This window comes from Oryx dammah, unplaced genomic scaffold (genome assembly GCF_014754425.2).
Source record: "Oryx dammah isolate SB20612 unplaced genomic scaffold, SCBI_Odam_1.1 HiC_scaffold_8, whole genome shotgun sequence".
Taxonomy (NCBI): domain Eukaryota; kingdom Metazoa; phylum Chordata; class Mammalia; order Artiodactyla; family Bovidae; genus Oryx; species Oryx dammah.
In genome coordinates, this window is record NW_024070192.1 from 14,619,584 (window position 1) to 14,633,993 (window position 14,410).

General features: G+C 44.2%; 1 protein-coding gene across 4 annotated transcripts in view; it reads right to left on the reverse strand.

Moving 5' to 3' along the window:
* MAP3K3 (mitogen-activated protein kinase kinase kinase 3) overlaps positions 1-14,410 on the reverse strand; it is a 61,118-nt gene that overhangs the window by 17,778 nt on the left and 28,930 nt on the right. For all 4 annotated transcript variants that reach the window (XM_040245000.1, XM_040245001.1, XM_040245003.1 and 1 more), the window contains 2 exons: positions 12,998-13,111; positions 5,256-5,376 (listed from right to left, as the gene is read on the reverse strand). In XM_040245000.1, coding sequence (XP_040100934.1) covers positions 5,256-5,376; positions 12,998-13,111 — 235 coding nt within the window. The remainder of the gene's footprint in view (positions 1-5,255; positions 5,377-12,997; positions 13,112-14,410) is intronic.

The window sequence follows — 14,410 nt, forward strand, 5'->3', positions numbered from 1 at the left end:
TTTTTGGCCATCAACTATTTTCTCTAAACCCGGTTCTCTCTTGGGGGGCTGATGAGGGGAGGAATCCAATCTTTTTTTTCTTCATCAATGGAAAACCTTAACCAATACATCCCCATTTCCTCACACTGGCCCAGGCTGTACAGAACAGAGCTCCTCGATACTGTCATCCCATGAGGCCCTGAGAACACCCTGTGTCTCAACTTGCAAACCTCCCGTTTTGTTCTGAACTTGCTGCTACCACTGCACAGTTTCTGGCCTCATCCAGAATTTCAGAATTTTAAGCAAGGAGAAAAAGCCTGTGGGAGTGAAGGAAGCTGGCCATTTGTTTCTGCGTTTGTGGTCACTGCCTCTGCAGCTCACTCCTGTAGATCTGTGCCAGGGCTGGAGGTCCGCCCTGAGTGCAGTTCTCTAACTCGTTACTGTCCAGGTGTCACTGTAAGGCATCTCATCCTTGCAACACCCCTCTCCAAGGATGAGGGCTGCCTTCCTCCTTACCCAGGCACTATAAGCCCTCGGCCTGGACTCCCCCGTTGACTCTCAGCAGGACCCCAGGGGACCCTAGGGTCCCCTCTTCACCACCTCCAATCTCCTTTTCAGCTGTCTCTGTGCCTCCCTTCATAAACAAGCTCAGATCTCTAGCCTAAAAATAGCCTGACCTTATTTCTGCCACTCCCTTAAGCCACTAGCCCACCTCTTTTTTTTTCTTTCACGGCCAAACCCTCTGAAAAAGAACTGATTGCCTCTACTCATCACCTACCCATTCCTGAGGGGTTGCAATCTGGCTTGCCCACTGCAGGTCACAGTGGCAAGAAGAGGAGCAAAATGGAATAAGAACAGAGACAAAGGCACTTAAGATGCGCTAGGCCAAATGCGAGTCAGATGTGGCAGGGATGAGTCCTTTACTTGAGGGCTTAAGGGCATCGCCTGATGTATTATGGAAGAAACAGTGCTCGAGCTCTCAGTGCCAAAGATGGGTAGAATCTCCAGAGGCAAGGACACAAAGAAGGGTATCTTCACATATGGAAATTCCATTTGCCTTGTCTGGAGATCTTCCCAAGGGGTCTCTCTTTTGGGTTAACATATTATCTAGTAGGTTTTATTTTTGGTTTGGGGTGTTTTTTTTTTTTTTTTAGAGCTAATTAGATTGAAAAAAAACTGGAATTCAAGGTATGTATATTATGATGGGAAAAAACCAAAGGTGAACATGATAGCTGGTTTTGAGCATCTGAAAAGCTGTCATATGAAAGATGTCATCTGTGCTGCTCAAGAGGGCAGTACTAGAGTCAATGGGTAAAGTGAGAGAAGGCAGAATCTCAACTCAAAATAAGGACTAATCTCAAATGGGCTTCGCTGTACTTCTTCATTATTGAAAATGCTGCAGTGGGACCTGAATGACCTGCAAGTTCAGTCTTCCGCTCAATACCCACAGGTATGTTGATGTTGGTGGGGAAGGAAGGCCAAGAGCCCCTCCTGTTGGTGGGGGTTGCATTGCTAAGGCTTCTCATCTGACCCCATTTGCATGACTAGGACTTCTCCTGTCCCTCATGCTTAAACCCTAACGCCTCTCTTTCTGTTTCCTTCTATTCCAGAAGGCCCTACCCCATACCAGCAGAGCAAGCAATCAGATGTGTGGGTGAAAATGACAAGTCTTTACTCTTGGTCTGGCCTTTCCAACCTGGTTGGTGCCATGGAGGGCCTCCTTCCCATCCTGGCATACTCTCCCTCCTACCTCTCTGGTCACACCTTTCCTGTGTCCTCCACGGGTTCATCCTCCTCTAACGGTCACTGTCTAGATTTCTAAGGCTCAGTCCTAGGGCCTCTTCTCTTCTTACTCTAGAGTATGTTTAGAAACTGTCATCTGGGCCCCTGGCTTCAACTTGATAACATCCATTTTTCTCCTCTACCGCTGGTTTTCTCCGCTCTTAGCTAGAGATTTGCAGAGTTAACTACCCATCTGCTGTCTTCGCTTGGCTGACTCAAATCCATCTCCAATTCAACCTGCCTAAAATTTCATGCCCTTCTCAGCACCTAAAACCAGGCTCACTTCTAATCTCTGTCTTGGTGAAAGGCACTACCAGATATCCATAAACCAGTAACTTACCATCCTGCTCTCTCAACACCTGAAAATGCAATCCAATACCACAGTGGTTCTTAACCCTTCTGTTCTTATAACCCTTTCTCACTTCTAAAATTGAGGACACCAAAGATCTTTTATTTATGGGGGTTATAACCAGTTGATATTCACTGTATTAGGGTCAGAAAGTTTAAAACACACTGATACACAAGCACACATTCCATTAGCCAGAAAGCAATGATATTACCCCCAAGCAGGTAACCTCTGGAAAATTCCTCTATTTGTGAGAGAATAAGTGAAAAGCCGATTGATGTCTTAGTATTATCCTGCAAATAATAGGTTCTGACCTTGCAGATCCTAAATGGATCTCAGTGACCACCCCACCATCTCCCCATACCACAATGCCATGTTCTAATGGCTTTACCTTCTAAATGTCTCAGATCCACCTGGTCCTTCCTCTTTACCTTCCATCACTAGTCTAATGCACGTTACTGTCTTCTTTCATCTGTACCACCACATAGGCTAATATGGCTTTCCCCTGGAGCCATGCTTGACCCTCTTGGATCGGCTCTCCGCCCCTTATGTAGCTAGAGAAATCTTTTCAAAATAAAAATCCAAATATGTCACCCATTCCTCTTCACTTAAAAATGCTAAAGTGGATTTTTCACTGCCTCCAACATAGGACTGAAATCTACCTGACAGTCCACAAGGCTCTGCCCCTCCTCCTCAGCCTCAGCCCATCCTCCCTGCCCGGTTCTCAGGTCTCCAGCCCTCAGGGCTTCCTTCTGTTTCTGAAACACATGAGGCCTCTGCAAGGGAAGCCAGGAACTCTCCTCCCTGTCCTTTTGAATAACTCCCATGCATGCTCTAGGTCACAGTCTAAGACTTCACTGGCCCTAAAATCAGGTTATATCCTTCAGTTATATGTGCTAACACCACCACACACCTTTTGGTCACAGCCTATAATTAGAGATGAATCACGTCACGACAAGTGAGATCTGACCTCCTACAGGTATATAAGGGCCACAGGGACAGGAACTGTGTTTTTGATTTCCATGATTCTGGCACACAGCAGATACTCTAGGTAATTATTTCCTAAATGAACAAATGAGTAAAAATGCTGTTTGACAGGGAGAGAGATACCATAAGATAATGTGATAAGTGTTAGAACAGAGGTGGGTAGCAGGGGTGACCACTCCCAGCGGCTGCCCACCGCCCACAGAGCAAGTCCATGTGCAGTTGAGGCTCCTCGGTCATGGCAGACATCCTTTCTTATCCTTCTCTATTTCTCCTTCAAATACATCAGTCCAGTCAGAAGGGTACGTGGGATCTCCACCAGCAGATCACTGAAATGACCTCTCCCCTCATCCTGGCCTATGGAAATCCTCCATAACCTCTAAAATTCCAGCTCACGTTGGATGTACATCCCAGGTCGTTCTAGTCAGACATAGCCTCTGCCACATCCCAGCTTTACGAGTCTTCTCATAATCCAGAACCACCTGGTGTTCTCAGAAGTCACCATCTTCTTTGGTGATCGTGCCTGGCAGATGCCCCTTTCAGTGCCCGGAATATCTGTCTACATTTCACGCTCAATAAACCTTCCCCTCATTTGTCATCTCTCACGTTCGCTCTCTTGTGAAAGCAAAGTCCTGGGCGGAGCTGGTTCTCCCTCCTCTGTGTCCCCATACCACCCTCAGCCTTCCAAGTGCCTCTACTGTAAGACCCACATCAGCCTAGAGCCTGGGATATAATGCTGGCTGAAGGGAGGAACCCAGGATCTCTGCACGCTGGGAAGCTGTGTTGCCCATTCTTTATATAGACAGGAACTCATTAGTAGAAATTTTACCCCTCAGCACTCTCAGACAAGGAAATTCCAAATCGGGCCCCTACGACAATGGCCAACCATTTAGCCCCCACCTGCACACACACGTCACAGGCACTTGCTTAGGAGCAGGAGGCCAGATCACTGCCCAGCATCAGTACTCACTGCTTCCTCCACAAAGGAGCAGTGCTGCCCCTCTCCAGCCCCTTGGTGTCTACAAGGGCTCTAGAACAGAGGCCAAACTAACAGAGATATGCAGGTTCCTGGACACCTGGATTCTAGGGCCAGAGATTCTCTGGATAAGGTCTCCCTGCTGGGATACTTGCTCTCCCTTCATCCAGCTTACTGTAAGTACACCAATCAACGACAAGGCTATGGAAATATGAAATGCATATATGGACTTCCAGCTTGGCAACACTTACTACCAGAGCTTGCTCAGGCTCCAGAAATTACTCAGTGAGGCAGAGTCTGCCTCAGCAGCACAATCTTTCTGCTGCTCCCTGGGGAGGCTTCTCATTCCCACACAAGCTCCATGACAGGACTGATGCTCAGAATGCAGCCCCTCATCCGTCCCACCCTGCTGCCAGCTCCGCTCCAGATTTCCAGAGAGCAGTTCAGTTTGATGCAATTCTACCCGCCCAGAGAGAACCTGTATGGACAGCAGCAGAGGTTCCAGCAACATCAGGGCAGCAACCTCAATGCAAATGCTGACAAGGCCAGACTCCCCCCTTGAAACAAATTGCACAATTCAAAAAAAGAGCTTTCTCCTCAAATATGGATCCAGAGCAAAACTGAACTGCCTGGTGTAATGCACAGACCTGATTTAGATTTCTTTCCCAGGAAGGCCTGGCAGCAGCTACATATCTTTCTTACTAATGAGCCAACTGAACATATTATGTCCTCCCAGACAACTTAAGACGCTCCAGGAGTTTTGTTGGTCTGCATCTTCCGTGAAGTATCAGAACTCCTGGAACCATAAGCAAGAGGCTTGATATCAAAACTCAAACTTGGACCTGACTTCTACCTCCACAAGTCCCTAGTCTTTTGGGGAAAGTATGGTCAGAAGTGAGGGTCCACTGCCACAGAAGGTCCTCAAACAGATGTTTGAGATCACTTTTTCGGGACTGTTGAAAAGGACCTGATTACCCCACCACAGCAAGACAGCATAAAGGTCAGGACTCCATCCCAATCATATCCCTATTTCTCTTCCCCAAAGAAAGGCATGGAAGATTATTCCAAACAGCGTAGCAGTCAATAATGTTTGATGACTGTTTTCTAATTAATAATTATTTTTTAAAAGAATATTAAAAAAAAACATAGGCAGATAGATAAGACGAAAAAAAGGGATGAGATACTCACTGACAGAGAGGTGCCTGCTCCTGGACTCAGGGGGCTGGTAGATGGTATTTACATCTCCCGCAGACTGGGAAGCTTTGATTCGCACTTGCCTGGACACCCCGGAGTGGGGAGAGGAACTGGTCTGCAAGATAAGAGGAAAAAGGCAGCTCACTAAGCAGGCAGGCTGAGAAATGTCCCCTCACCCCTCCCTGGAACTCACCATGCTCTCAGCCACCTTCATGCTTTCAGTGCATGAGCTTCGCAGCTTTCCCCAAAACCTCACTCCTCAATCAGATTTGGCCCATCACTATTTGCTCAATGTCATTTTACAGTTTCACTGATAGAGAGCACTGATACCTAGTGCTCCAATGTAATAGGTGATGACCCAGACACACAGGAACACCAGGCATTCCTGTAGTAATGTGCCAAACAGAAAACAGCTGTAAATATCCTCTCACAAAACTCTCTGAAGGGTTGGGGAGAATAGCAGGAAAAGCAGATTATCTCAGCAGCGAGATCCCCTGTTGCGTGGGGGTTCACCATGGAAAATGATGGCCACCTCTGCATCAAAAACTCTGGTTGATAAAACATTTTTAAAATAATGTGATATGCTTCTTCTTCCCCCACCATCATTGCTCCCTGAAAATTAGGGTACAACGAGCTTGGCTACTTCATGTTCCTGGAGTTTACGTGTGAACCATCTTGGGACTGTGTTCATCTCAGAAAGACTATCACAGGTACCAGGCTCTCAGAGGTCAAGGACTTCAGGACAGGGTCAGCAGCCTTGCTACATCCACCCCACTTTGCACTGACTCAGATGGGCCACGAGGTGAGCCCTAGAGAGAAAACAAAGCAATAAAAGGGGGCCTGGCATGAGAAAGTTTACAACTGAAGCCTGAAGGGGAACAAGTGATGTCAGGCTGTGCTCATAAGTAGAGCGCTATGGAGAGTGGGAGCTCAGAATCTATAAATAACTTGGGTCAAAATTTCTACTTGTTTCTCTTTTTCTCTCTCTTTCTCTCTCTCACACACCTCCCATAAGAAAAAAAAAAAAAGTGCGAAAAAAAGTGCGACCAAAACAAACTATCCTGTCCTCCAGGAAAAAGGCTTCCCGCACGCGCTCAGGGATAGGGTCCAGCTGCCAAGCAGCCTCCTCTGGTCTCCCCGCGCCAGACCTGATCACATGCTGGCTGTCCTGACACACTGTCCTGCTCTAACGGGAAGTCAGAACCAAGGGGAAGTGAGTGTTCTTGCTGAAGCCGCCGATGTGCAATAGCTCTCCGCCAAGGGTCAGAAAGGAAAAAACAATCAAAGCCACACGCTGGGGAAGGAGGTCAGTAAGGGGCACAGAAAGCCTACAGCCCTGCAGTCAGAAAGAGAAGAGCTGTGCAGAGCACCTCAAGGACACCTGCTGGGACACAGGGCCTGACATGGAGTGGGAACTCCACACATCTTGTCAACACAATCTGAAATTACTGAAGAATATAAATTCTAATCTCTCAATTTTCAAATCTAAAAGCTGAGACAGGAAATAAGGTTCAATAGCTGGCACAAGCATAGGTTTCTAAGAGGAAAGGCTGACTGTGGCACCAAGTTGGAAAACAGATGAAGGGAATCAGCGAAGGTTTCCGAGCAAGGCTTCTCACATTGCCACGTGCACACAAACCGCCTGGGACCTTGTTCAAATGCAAGATTCTGATTCAGGTCTGGGGTGAGACTGAGGATCTGCATTTCTAACCAGCTTTCAGGGGATGTTGATGAGGTGGTACCTGGACCACACTCAGAGCAGTGAGGTCCTGGGAGGTGAGTCATATTTGGTTTAAAGCAGTAGTTCTCAGCCCCATCTACCCAGCAGAACTGCCTGTGGGGTTTTTAACACCTCAGACCAACTACAGCAGACTCTCTGGGGGTAAGGCCCAAGGACTGATATTTTTAAAATCTCCCCCAAGTGTTGGTAATATTCGGTCAAGTTCGGAAAACCCTGATTTTAGGAATGACAAGAGAATGACATGGTAAACAAAAATGAGGATGATGCAAGGATTCAAGGAACCTGGAACAAGACCTAGAAGTGGGAAAGAGAGGGAGGAAGGTGGGACTAGGTAAAAATAAAAGTGCCTGCAGACAGTGAAAGGAGTCCCAATGGGTGCAAAGTGTGTAGCTGGCAGAACATTCTAGAAACAGCAAATAGAAGGCACTCGACCATTTTGTGAAAACCTCACTGAAAGACTCTGTGGGTAGCAGTGTGCTCTGGCCGACACAAACAACATGAAATGTCACTAGGGAACCATGTGCACAGACTGCAGTCACTGGAAACCGGGAGATCAGCAAAAAAAAAGATTATAAAAGTTGACCCATGAATTATCTTGATAAAAGATCTGGTGTATCAGACAAAAGGAGCAGTTGAACTCAATGATGCAGGGGGAAAAAAAAGGGGTAACCATGTGCTTGGTTTAGTTTGGTTCATGGAACGTGAGCTGAGAAGTGGCTCTCTGGATCTCAGTGGCCCTCTGTTTCAGTGGTGGCACCAAGAGACATTTACATGGAAGACCATGATAGTTATGATCACTGTGGGAGCAGCCAGATTCACAGCTTTTAACACACATGAATTTATTAAAAGACTGAAAAAATCTGCTTTGAAGCTATACAACTTGAATAAAGGATGACGACATGTTTATGTTTCTTATACAAATTCTTATTTCCTTTTTGTTCTCTGATAATCCTCATACTCAAGGGGTTCATTCAAACTGAGATGAGGTGAATAGATCTGTGCTTTTATTGTCCCCACTCTTCAGTGCTACACAGAGTTTGCCTAAAGGAATGTATGCCTCAGCTCCCTTTTCTGACTGGAGTTCCAGGCATTTTAGCCTGTTCACGAAAAAAACTGATCCCGACTTCGTAAAAATTTGTCTTGTCTTGGACCTTTCTTAGCTCAGTTCCCTTCTAAGTTGAGAAAGGAAGCAAAGGGGGAGAAAGTGACACATATCACAGGTTTTCCTCATGGGCAACATTACATTTCCTGTTCTGCTTCTAATGAACTGTGGGAGAACCTGGGTGAGGCTTTCCAGAACTACAATAATTTCCAAAGACTAATATAATAATCCTAATAATAAAGGATCTTACAATAATTCTAAGATCCTTTTCCTGGATGGTGTCTAATATGTACTGGACTGCAGTAAGAACATCTGGGCTGGAGACCAACTCTGTCACTATTTCCTGCTTCACCCAGGGCAAATCACTCTAGGCCTCAGTTTCCCTAGGTATAGATTAGCAATAACCAGGATCCGTCAAAGTCACAAAAATCAAATGAGAAAAGAAAGTACCTTAGACACGTAAAATGTAATAATTTTTATTTATTTGTTAGCCGTGCTACTGGCTTGTGGGATCTTGGTTCTCTGACCAGCGACTGAACCCTCACCCTCACCAGTGAAAGCATGGAGTCCTAACCACAAGACTGCCAGGGAATTCCCAAATGTGTAATGATTCTTAAACAGGGCCAGACTAAAAATATTCTGCCCACCAAGTTTTGTTCCAACTTCCTGCACTTGCCCCATTATTCTTAGAAAAATAAAAAGAATTATCATTTAGGTTATCCTGGATATTTAGTTTTTATAATATGTATAAGTGACAAGATAATGTTGAGTTTGAGATTACGTTATGACGGTGGAAAATCTGGAAAGTTATAAGAAGGTCAAGAGCTTTAGAAGGATAAATTAAGAGTTAGATGAACACACACTTAGAAAAGCAGTCTGTAATAGAAAACAGCTGAGAGTTGATGGCCCAAGGCAGAGGTCTAGGGCAGTGAGAACTACTGAAGGAGGTGGTGAAGTATCTTAAAATGGCAGTAAAATCAAGGCTAGAGAAAGGTTTCTCAGACTAAGAGGAGTTCTGTGATTACCAAAATCCAAGTGTTCTCAAATGAAAACAAGACTGAAGTCTAAGACATGGCTTTGGCCAGGTGAGATGGGAGGACTATGACTATCCAACTTGCTGAGGGATGAAGACAGAGGAAAGGCTAAGGTCTGTCATAGAAAGAGCAATAAAAAAGGAATCCATAGAGAAGAGACAGTACATTTAAAAACAAGAATGAGAAAGGAAGTAAAGGTTCAGTTCAGTTCAGTTCAGTTCAGTCGCTCAGTCATGTCCGACACTTTGCGACTCCATGAATCGCAGCACGCCAGGCCTCCCTGTCCATCACCATCTCCTGGAGTTCACTCAAACTCACGTCCATCGAGTCGGTGATGCCATCCAGCCATCTCATCCTCCTCTGTCATCCCCTTTCCCTCCTGCCCCCGATCCCTCCCAGCATCAGAGACTTTTCCAATGAGTCAACTCTTCGCATGAGGTGGCCAAAGTACTGGAGTTTCAGTTTTAGCATCGTTCCTTCCAAAGAACACCCAGGACTGATATCCTTTAGAATGGACTGGTTGGATCTCCTTGCAGTCCAAGGGACTGTCAAGAGTCTTCTCCAACACCACACTTCAAAAGCATCAATTCTTCGGTGCTCAGCTTTCTTCACAGTCCAACTCTCACATCCATACATGACCACTGCAAAAACCATAGCCTTGACTAGATGGACCTTTGTTGGCAAAGTAATGTCTCTGCTTTTCAATATGCTATCTAGGTTGGTCATAACTTTCCTTCCAAGGAGTAAGTGTCTTTTAATTTCATGGCTGCAATCACCATGTGCAGTGATTTTGGAGCCCCAAAAAATAAAGTCAGCCACTGTTTCCCCATCTATTTCCCATGTAGTGATGGGACCAGATGTTCAGATGGTAACAAAAGGTTAATGAGGTGATAGGCTGCTAAAATTGAAGGAAACTATAGAGAACAAAGTAGCTGACAGTGATCATCAAGAGGGGATGAAGACCGGGGTGATGTGGTGTCCTGAAAAAGTGTATATAGAGTGTCATCTATGGGCTGGTACCAGGCTCCAAACTGTGGTGAACCAGTCCTCCACAATTTAAGTACTGAAATGAAGAGTAACTTGCTAATAAACACTTTGGTAACAATTTGGCAGAGTGACTTATGCCTATTGAATCTAACAATAAAAATTGTGGGCTTGTGTTTTGTTATGTCTCTAGGTAATTTTTCCACTTTTAAGTTTTTGTGTTTTTTAAAAAGAACTGGTCTATGACAGATTGGAAACTAGAAGAACAAAAGTGAGATTTCATCACAAACAGAGAAGCACTCTTCTAAAGGTAGGACACCTGCTGCCGCCGCTGCTGCCGCTAAGTTGCTTCAGTTGTATCCGACTCTGCAGCCCCACAGACGGCAGCCCACCAGGCTCCGCTGTCCCTGGGATTCTCCAGGCAAGAACACTGGAGAGGGTTGCTATTTCCTTCTCCAATTCATGAAAGTGAAAAGTGAAAGTGAAGTCGCTCAGTCTAGTCCGACTCTTAGCAACCCCATGGACTGCAGCCTTCCAGGCTCCTCCATCCATGGGATTTTCCAGGCAAGAGTACTGGAGTGGGGTGCCATTGCCTTCTCCGACACCTGAGCACACAGCAATTTTGGATCATGATACCTCTGTTTACAAAGAAGCCTGAAGTCTAGTTGAGGAAGTCCCCAAGGAAAGATTTCATCACCACCAATACTGTTAGTCTTAAATGTAAATCTTTATAAATGCCAAAAAATAGGAGCAGCTTAAGCATTTTAACAGTAGCAAAACTGGTTACTGAATAAAATTATGGTCTATCCACTCAAGGGACTTCTGCATCCTTATAAATTATAATCATGAAGACTGTATATTAACAGAAAAATGTACATGACAATAAGTGAAAAATTAAATTAGAAAACTGCATAAACACCATAACAACACTTAAAAGTGCGTATACATATGGCCAAAGAGAAACATATGCAAAAATCAATGTTTTGGTGCTAGAATTATGTAAGACAATCCTTTTTTATTATTTTAACTTTACAGTAAGTTGCACTGACTTTATAATTTTTTAAATCTACATCCTTACAAAGAGAGGCATCAATATGGCATTTATTTCATGCAACATCTAATGTAATGCCATGAGTGTCAGAGATCAGATGGTCACCTTTCATACGACTCTGGGTGCTGTACTAGCACCTGCAGCTGAGTGCACCCTTTCATGGATGCGGAGGCAAATGTATAGAATCAGTTGTCTGAAGTTTCACATCAGTGGAATGGAGGGATCACCATCAGGGTTGCTGGCTCCCAGTTAAACCATCATGTCATTAAATTTCAACTCCAGCTTCTTCTGTAAAGAAGAGGTTTGCTAAAGATGGTCTCTACTTGACTCTTGCTAACATTTCAAGTAGTCACTGTTGCTCTCTTATGAAGATGGGTTCCAGAACAATAGGATATAGCTCCAGTTCTCAAGGACCTTACAATCTTCTGGGATAAAATTTACAAATACGCAACAACTTTAGGGCAATTACTAAGCAACCTATAAACTAGTGTGCAAATTATATCCAAAGACTAAAGGAAAGGGGAATAATCAATATGGCCTGAGTCAAAAATACTGACCAAACTGTAGCAGGTAAATCAAGCTAGAACCTAAAAAAGGCCGACAACCATGGTCTGGCAAAAAGGAAGAAAGAACTGCAGAAGAAGGGAAGTATGCTGAAGAACTTGGAAAGATGAGACTGGGGAGCTGAAAGAAGGACAGTTAGTGAAAAACCTTGGGTGCGAGGCCACATTTAGATCTTACAAGATGGGCAACGAGGAAGGACTTCAAGGAGAAAGGAAGGAACTGTGACAGAGAAATGAAGGAATAAAGTTTACATTTCACTTCAGAATACTTCCCAAAACACATCCAGAAAAAAAAAGACACTGGGAAAGAGAAGACCAGTCTCGTGTGCAAGGACACTTCTGTAGTATTAGAAAACATCTTCTTTATTCTAAGGCTTCCTAACTACATTCTTCCGTGTCTTTCCCTAATCAACAGACATTCTGAAGTCTCTTTAAAAATAAAGCAACATTCCCTCTAAATTCTGTCCAGTATAGGGCATCCACAGTTCTCAGGCAGCAACACTAGCTGTCCACAGCTGGCTGTTTTCAAGCATACGGAAAGGAAAGAACACCAAAGAAAACTTCAGGGATGTGTATGTGAAGGAAACTGGTAGAGGATCAGACAGAAGACAGATACAGATTACAAGCCTTCTTGTGAAACGTAGGCCCTTGGGGATTCTTTAGGAAAGGAAACTGTAAGGAAAAATCCCCAAGTTCTGAAGGTCCCTAAGATTGCTGCCATTTGGTAAGGCAGCAGATGCTAACTTACTAGAGGCCCTTTAGTCTATGGCCTTTTTCCCACTGAACAGAAGGGAAAAGTGTGTTTTCTACATGTGTCCCAAGGGAAAGTCACAGTTGCCGAGGAGTTGTGGGAATTGTGTTCACAAAGTATGACAGTCTCAAATCCTTGAAAGTGTTTGCTAATCAGCACCCCCACACTAAGCAAATCTCCCTTGCTGGGGTCCAAATCTAGTTTAAAATTAAAAAAAAAAAAATTAACTATAGAGAAAAAGAATTCTCTCCTTTATCATAAAATGCTTTCCTTCCTCCCACACCACAAGCCAAGTAACCTTCAGCTGCAACTTTAACACTGATGATCTGGCTTTGCAGTAAAACCAAATGCAAAAGGCTAGCTGGCTGCTGACCCAGTGGGCTAGATCGCACTTATGTTCTTGCTTTAGCAGTGACAGAGGAACACAAAACTCTGTCAAGGAAGAACATGAACTCCTGAAGGACAGCAAGCTGTGTCTTCAGCTGTCAGTCCAGGGCAGGGGCTACTTACATGGTTTCTGTCCTGGGACAGTAACAATATTCTAAGACTTTTCATGCTTGAGCTTCTATCCAAAATGTCAATTGCTTTGTCAAGATCATCTTGATTCTTCAGCAGGATGGAGAGCTGTGACACAGGACACAGAAAAAGGAAATCATATAAAATGTCTTTAATCTGCAAAAATAAGCAAAATAAACACTAAAAATAAATTTGGAGAAAAACAATCTCAATGCATACTCTGGAGTCCTGAAAGACCTAACTGAAGCCGTAGAGATAGTTTCTTTTTTTCCTCCATTAAGTGTACAATAAGTTTTAGGAAAATGACAGAGTTGTGCAACCATCACATAATTCAATTTTAAAACATTTTCACTGCTTTAAAAACATCTCTTGAGCCCATTCACAGTCACTCCTCTTTTCTACCTCTCACCCCAGGCAACCACCAATCTACTTTCTGTCTCTAGAGATTTGCATTTCCTGGACACTTCATATAAATGAAATCACACAATTCGTATATATTCGATTCAATTCATAGTCTTTTGCATAAAACTTTCATTTTGCTTAGTGTTTTTGAGTTCATCCATGCTGTAGCACATTAGCACTTTATTTCAAGATATTTTCTGAGAAGAGCTTCCTCTCTCAAAATACTCTTTACTCCAAAGCATCAAGTCCCAAACAGTTTTAGCCCCCATATTTCTTCCCAACTTGAGCAGTAGAAGCGTGTCCCACCCTACTCTGTGCTGACATTAACAGAATAAGCAGAAAAGGCAGAGGAGGAGGAGAGGGAGGGCTGAGGATGAAAACATTACTCAAATAAGAACACAAATTTAGACCACATAGAAGGGTTTAATATCTTAACGTTTAAAGGTTAAAAACAAAATCCATGACTAGAACCAAAAATGACTTTCTCTGTTTTCATTCCACTGAAGTATTAAAGAGAAGATTCTTGAGGGTATAGATAAGTCTTACTCGCTATTAAAAAGCAGAAGATATTGAGTTCAGTTCTGTCACTCAGGCGTGTCTGACTCTTCGTGACCCCATGAACCGCAGCATGCCAAGCCTTCCTGTCCATCACCAACTGAGGGAGTCCACCCAAACCCATGTCCATTGAGTCGGTGATGCCATCCAACCATCTCATCATCTGTCGTCCCCTTCTCCTCCTGCCCTCAATCTTTTCCAGCATCAGGGTCTTTTCCAATGAGTCAACTCTTCGTATCAGGTGGCCAAAGTATTGGAGTTTCAGCTTCAACATCAGTCCTTCCAATGAACACCCAGGACTGATATCCTTTAGAATGGACTGGTTGGATCTCCTTGCAGTCCAAGGGACTCTCAAGAGTCTTCTCCAACACCACAGTTCAAAAGCATCTGCTTCAGCACTCAGCTTTCTTTATAATCCAACTCTCTCATGTTCTCTATAATCCAACTCTC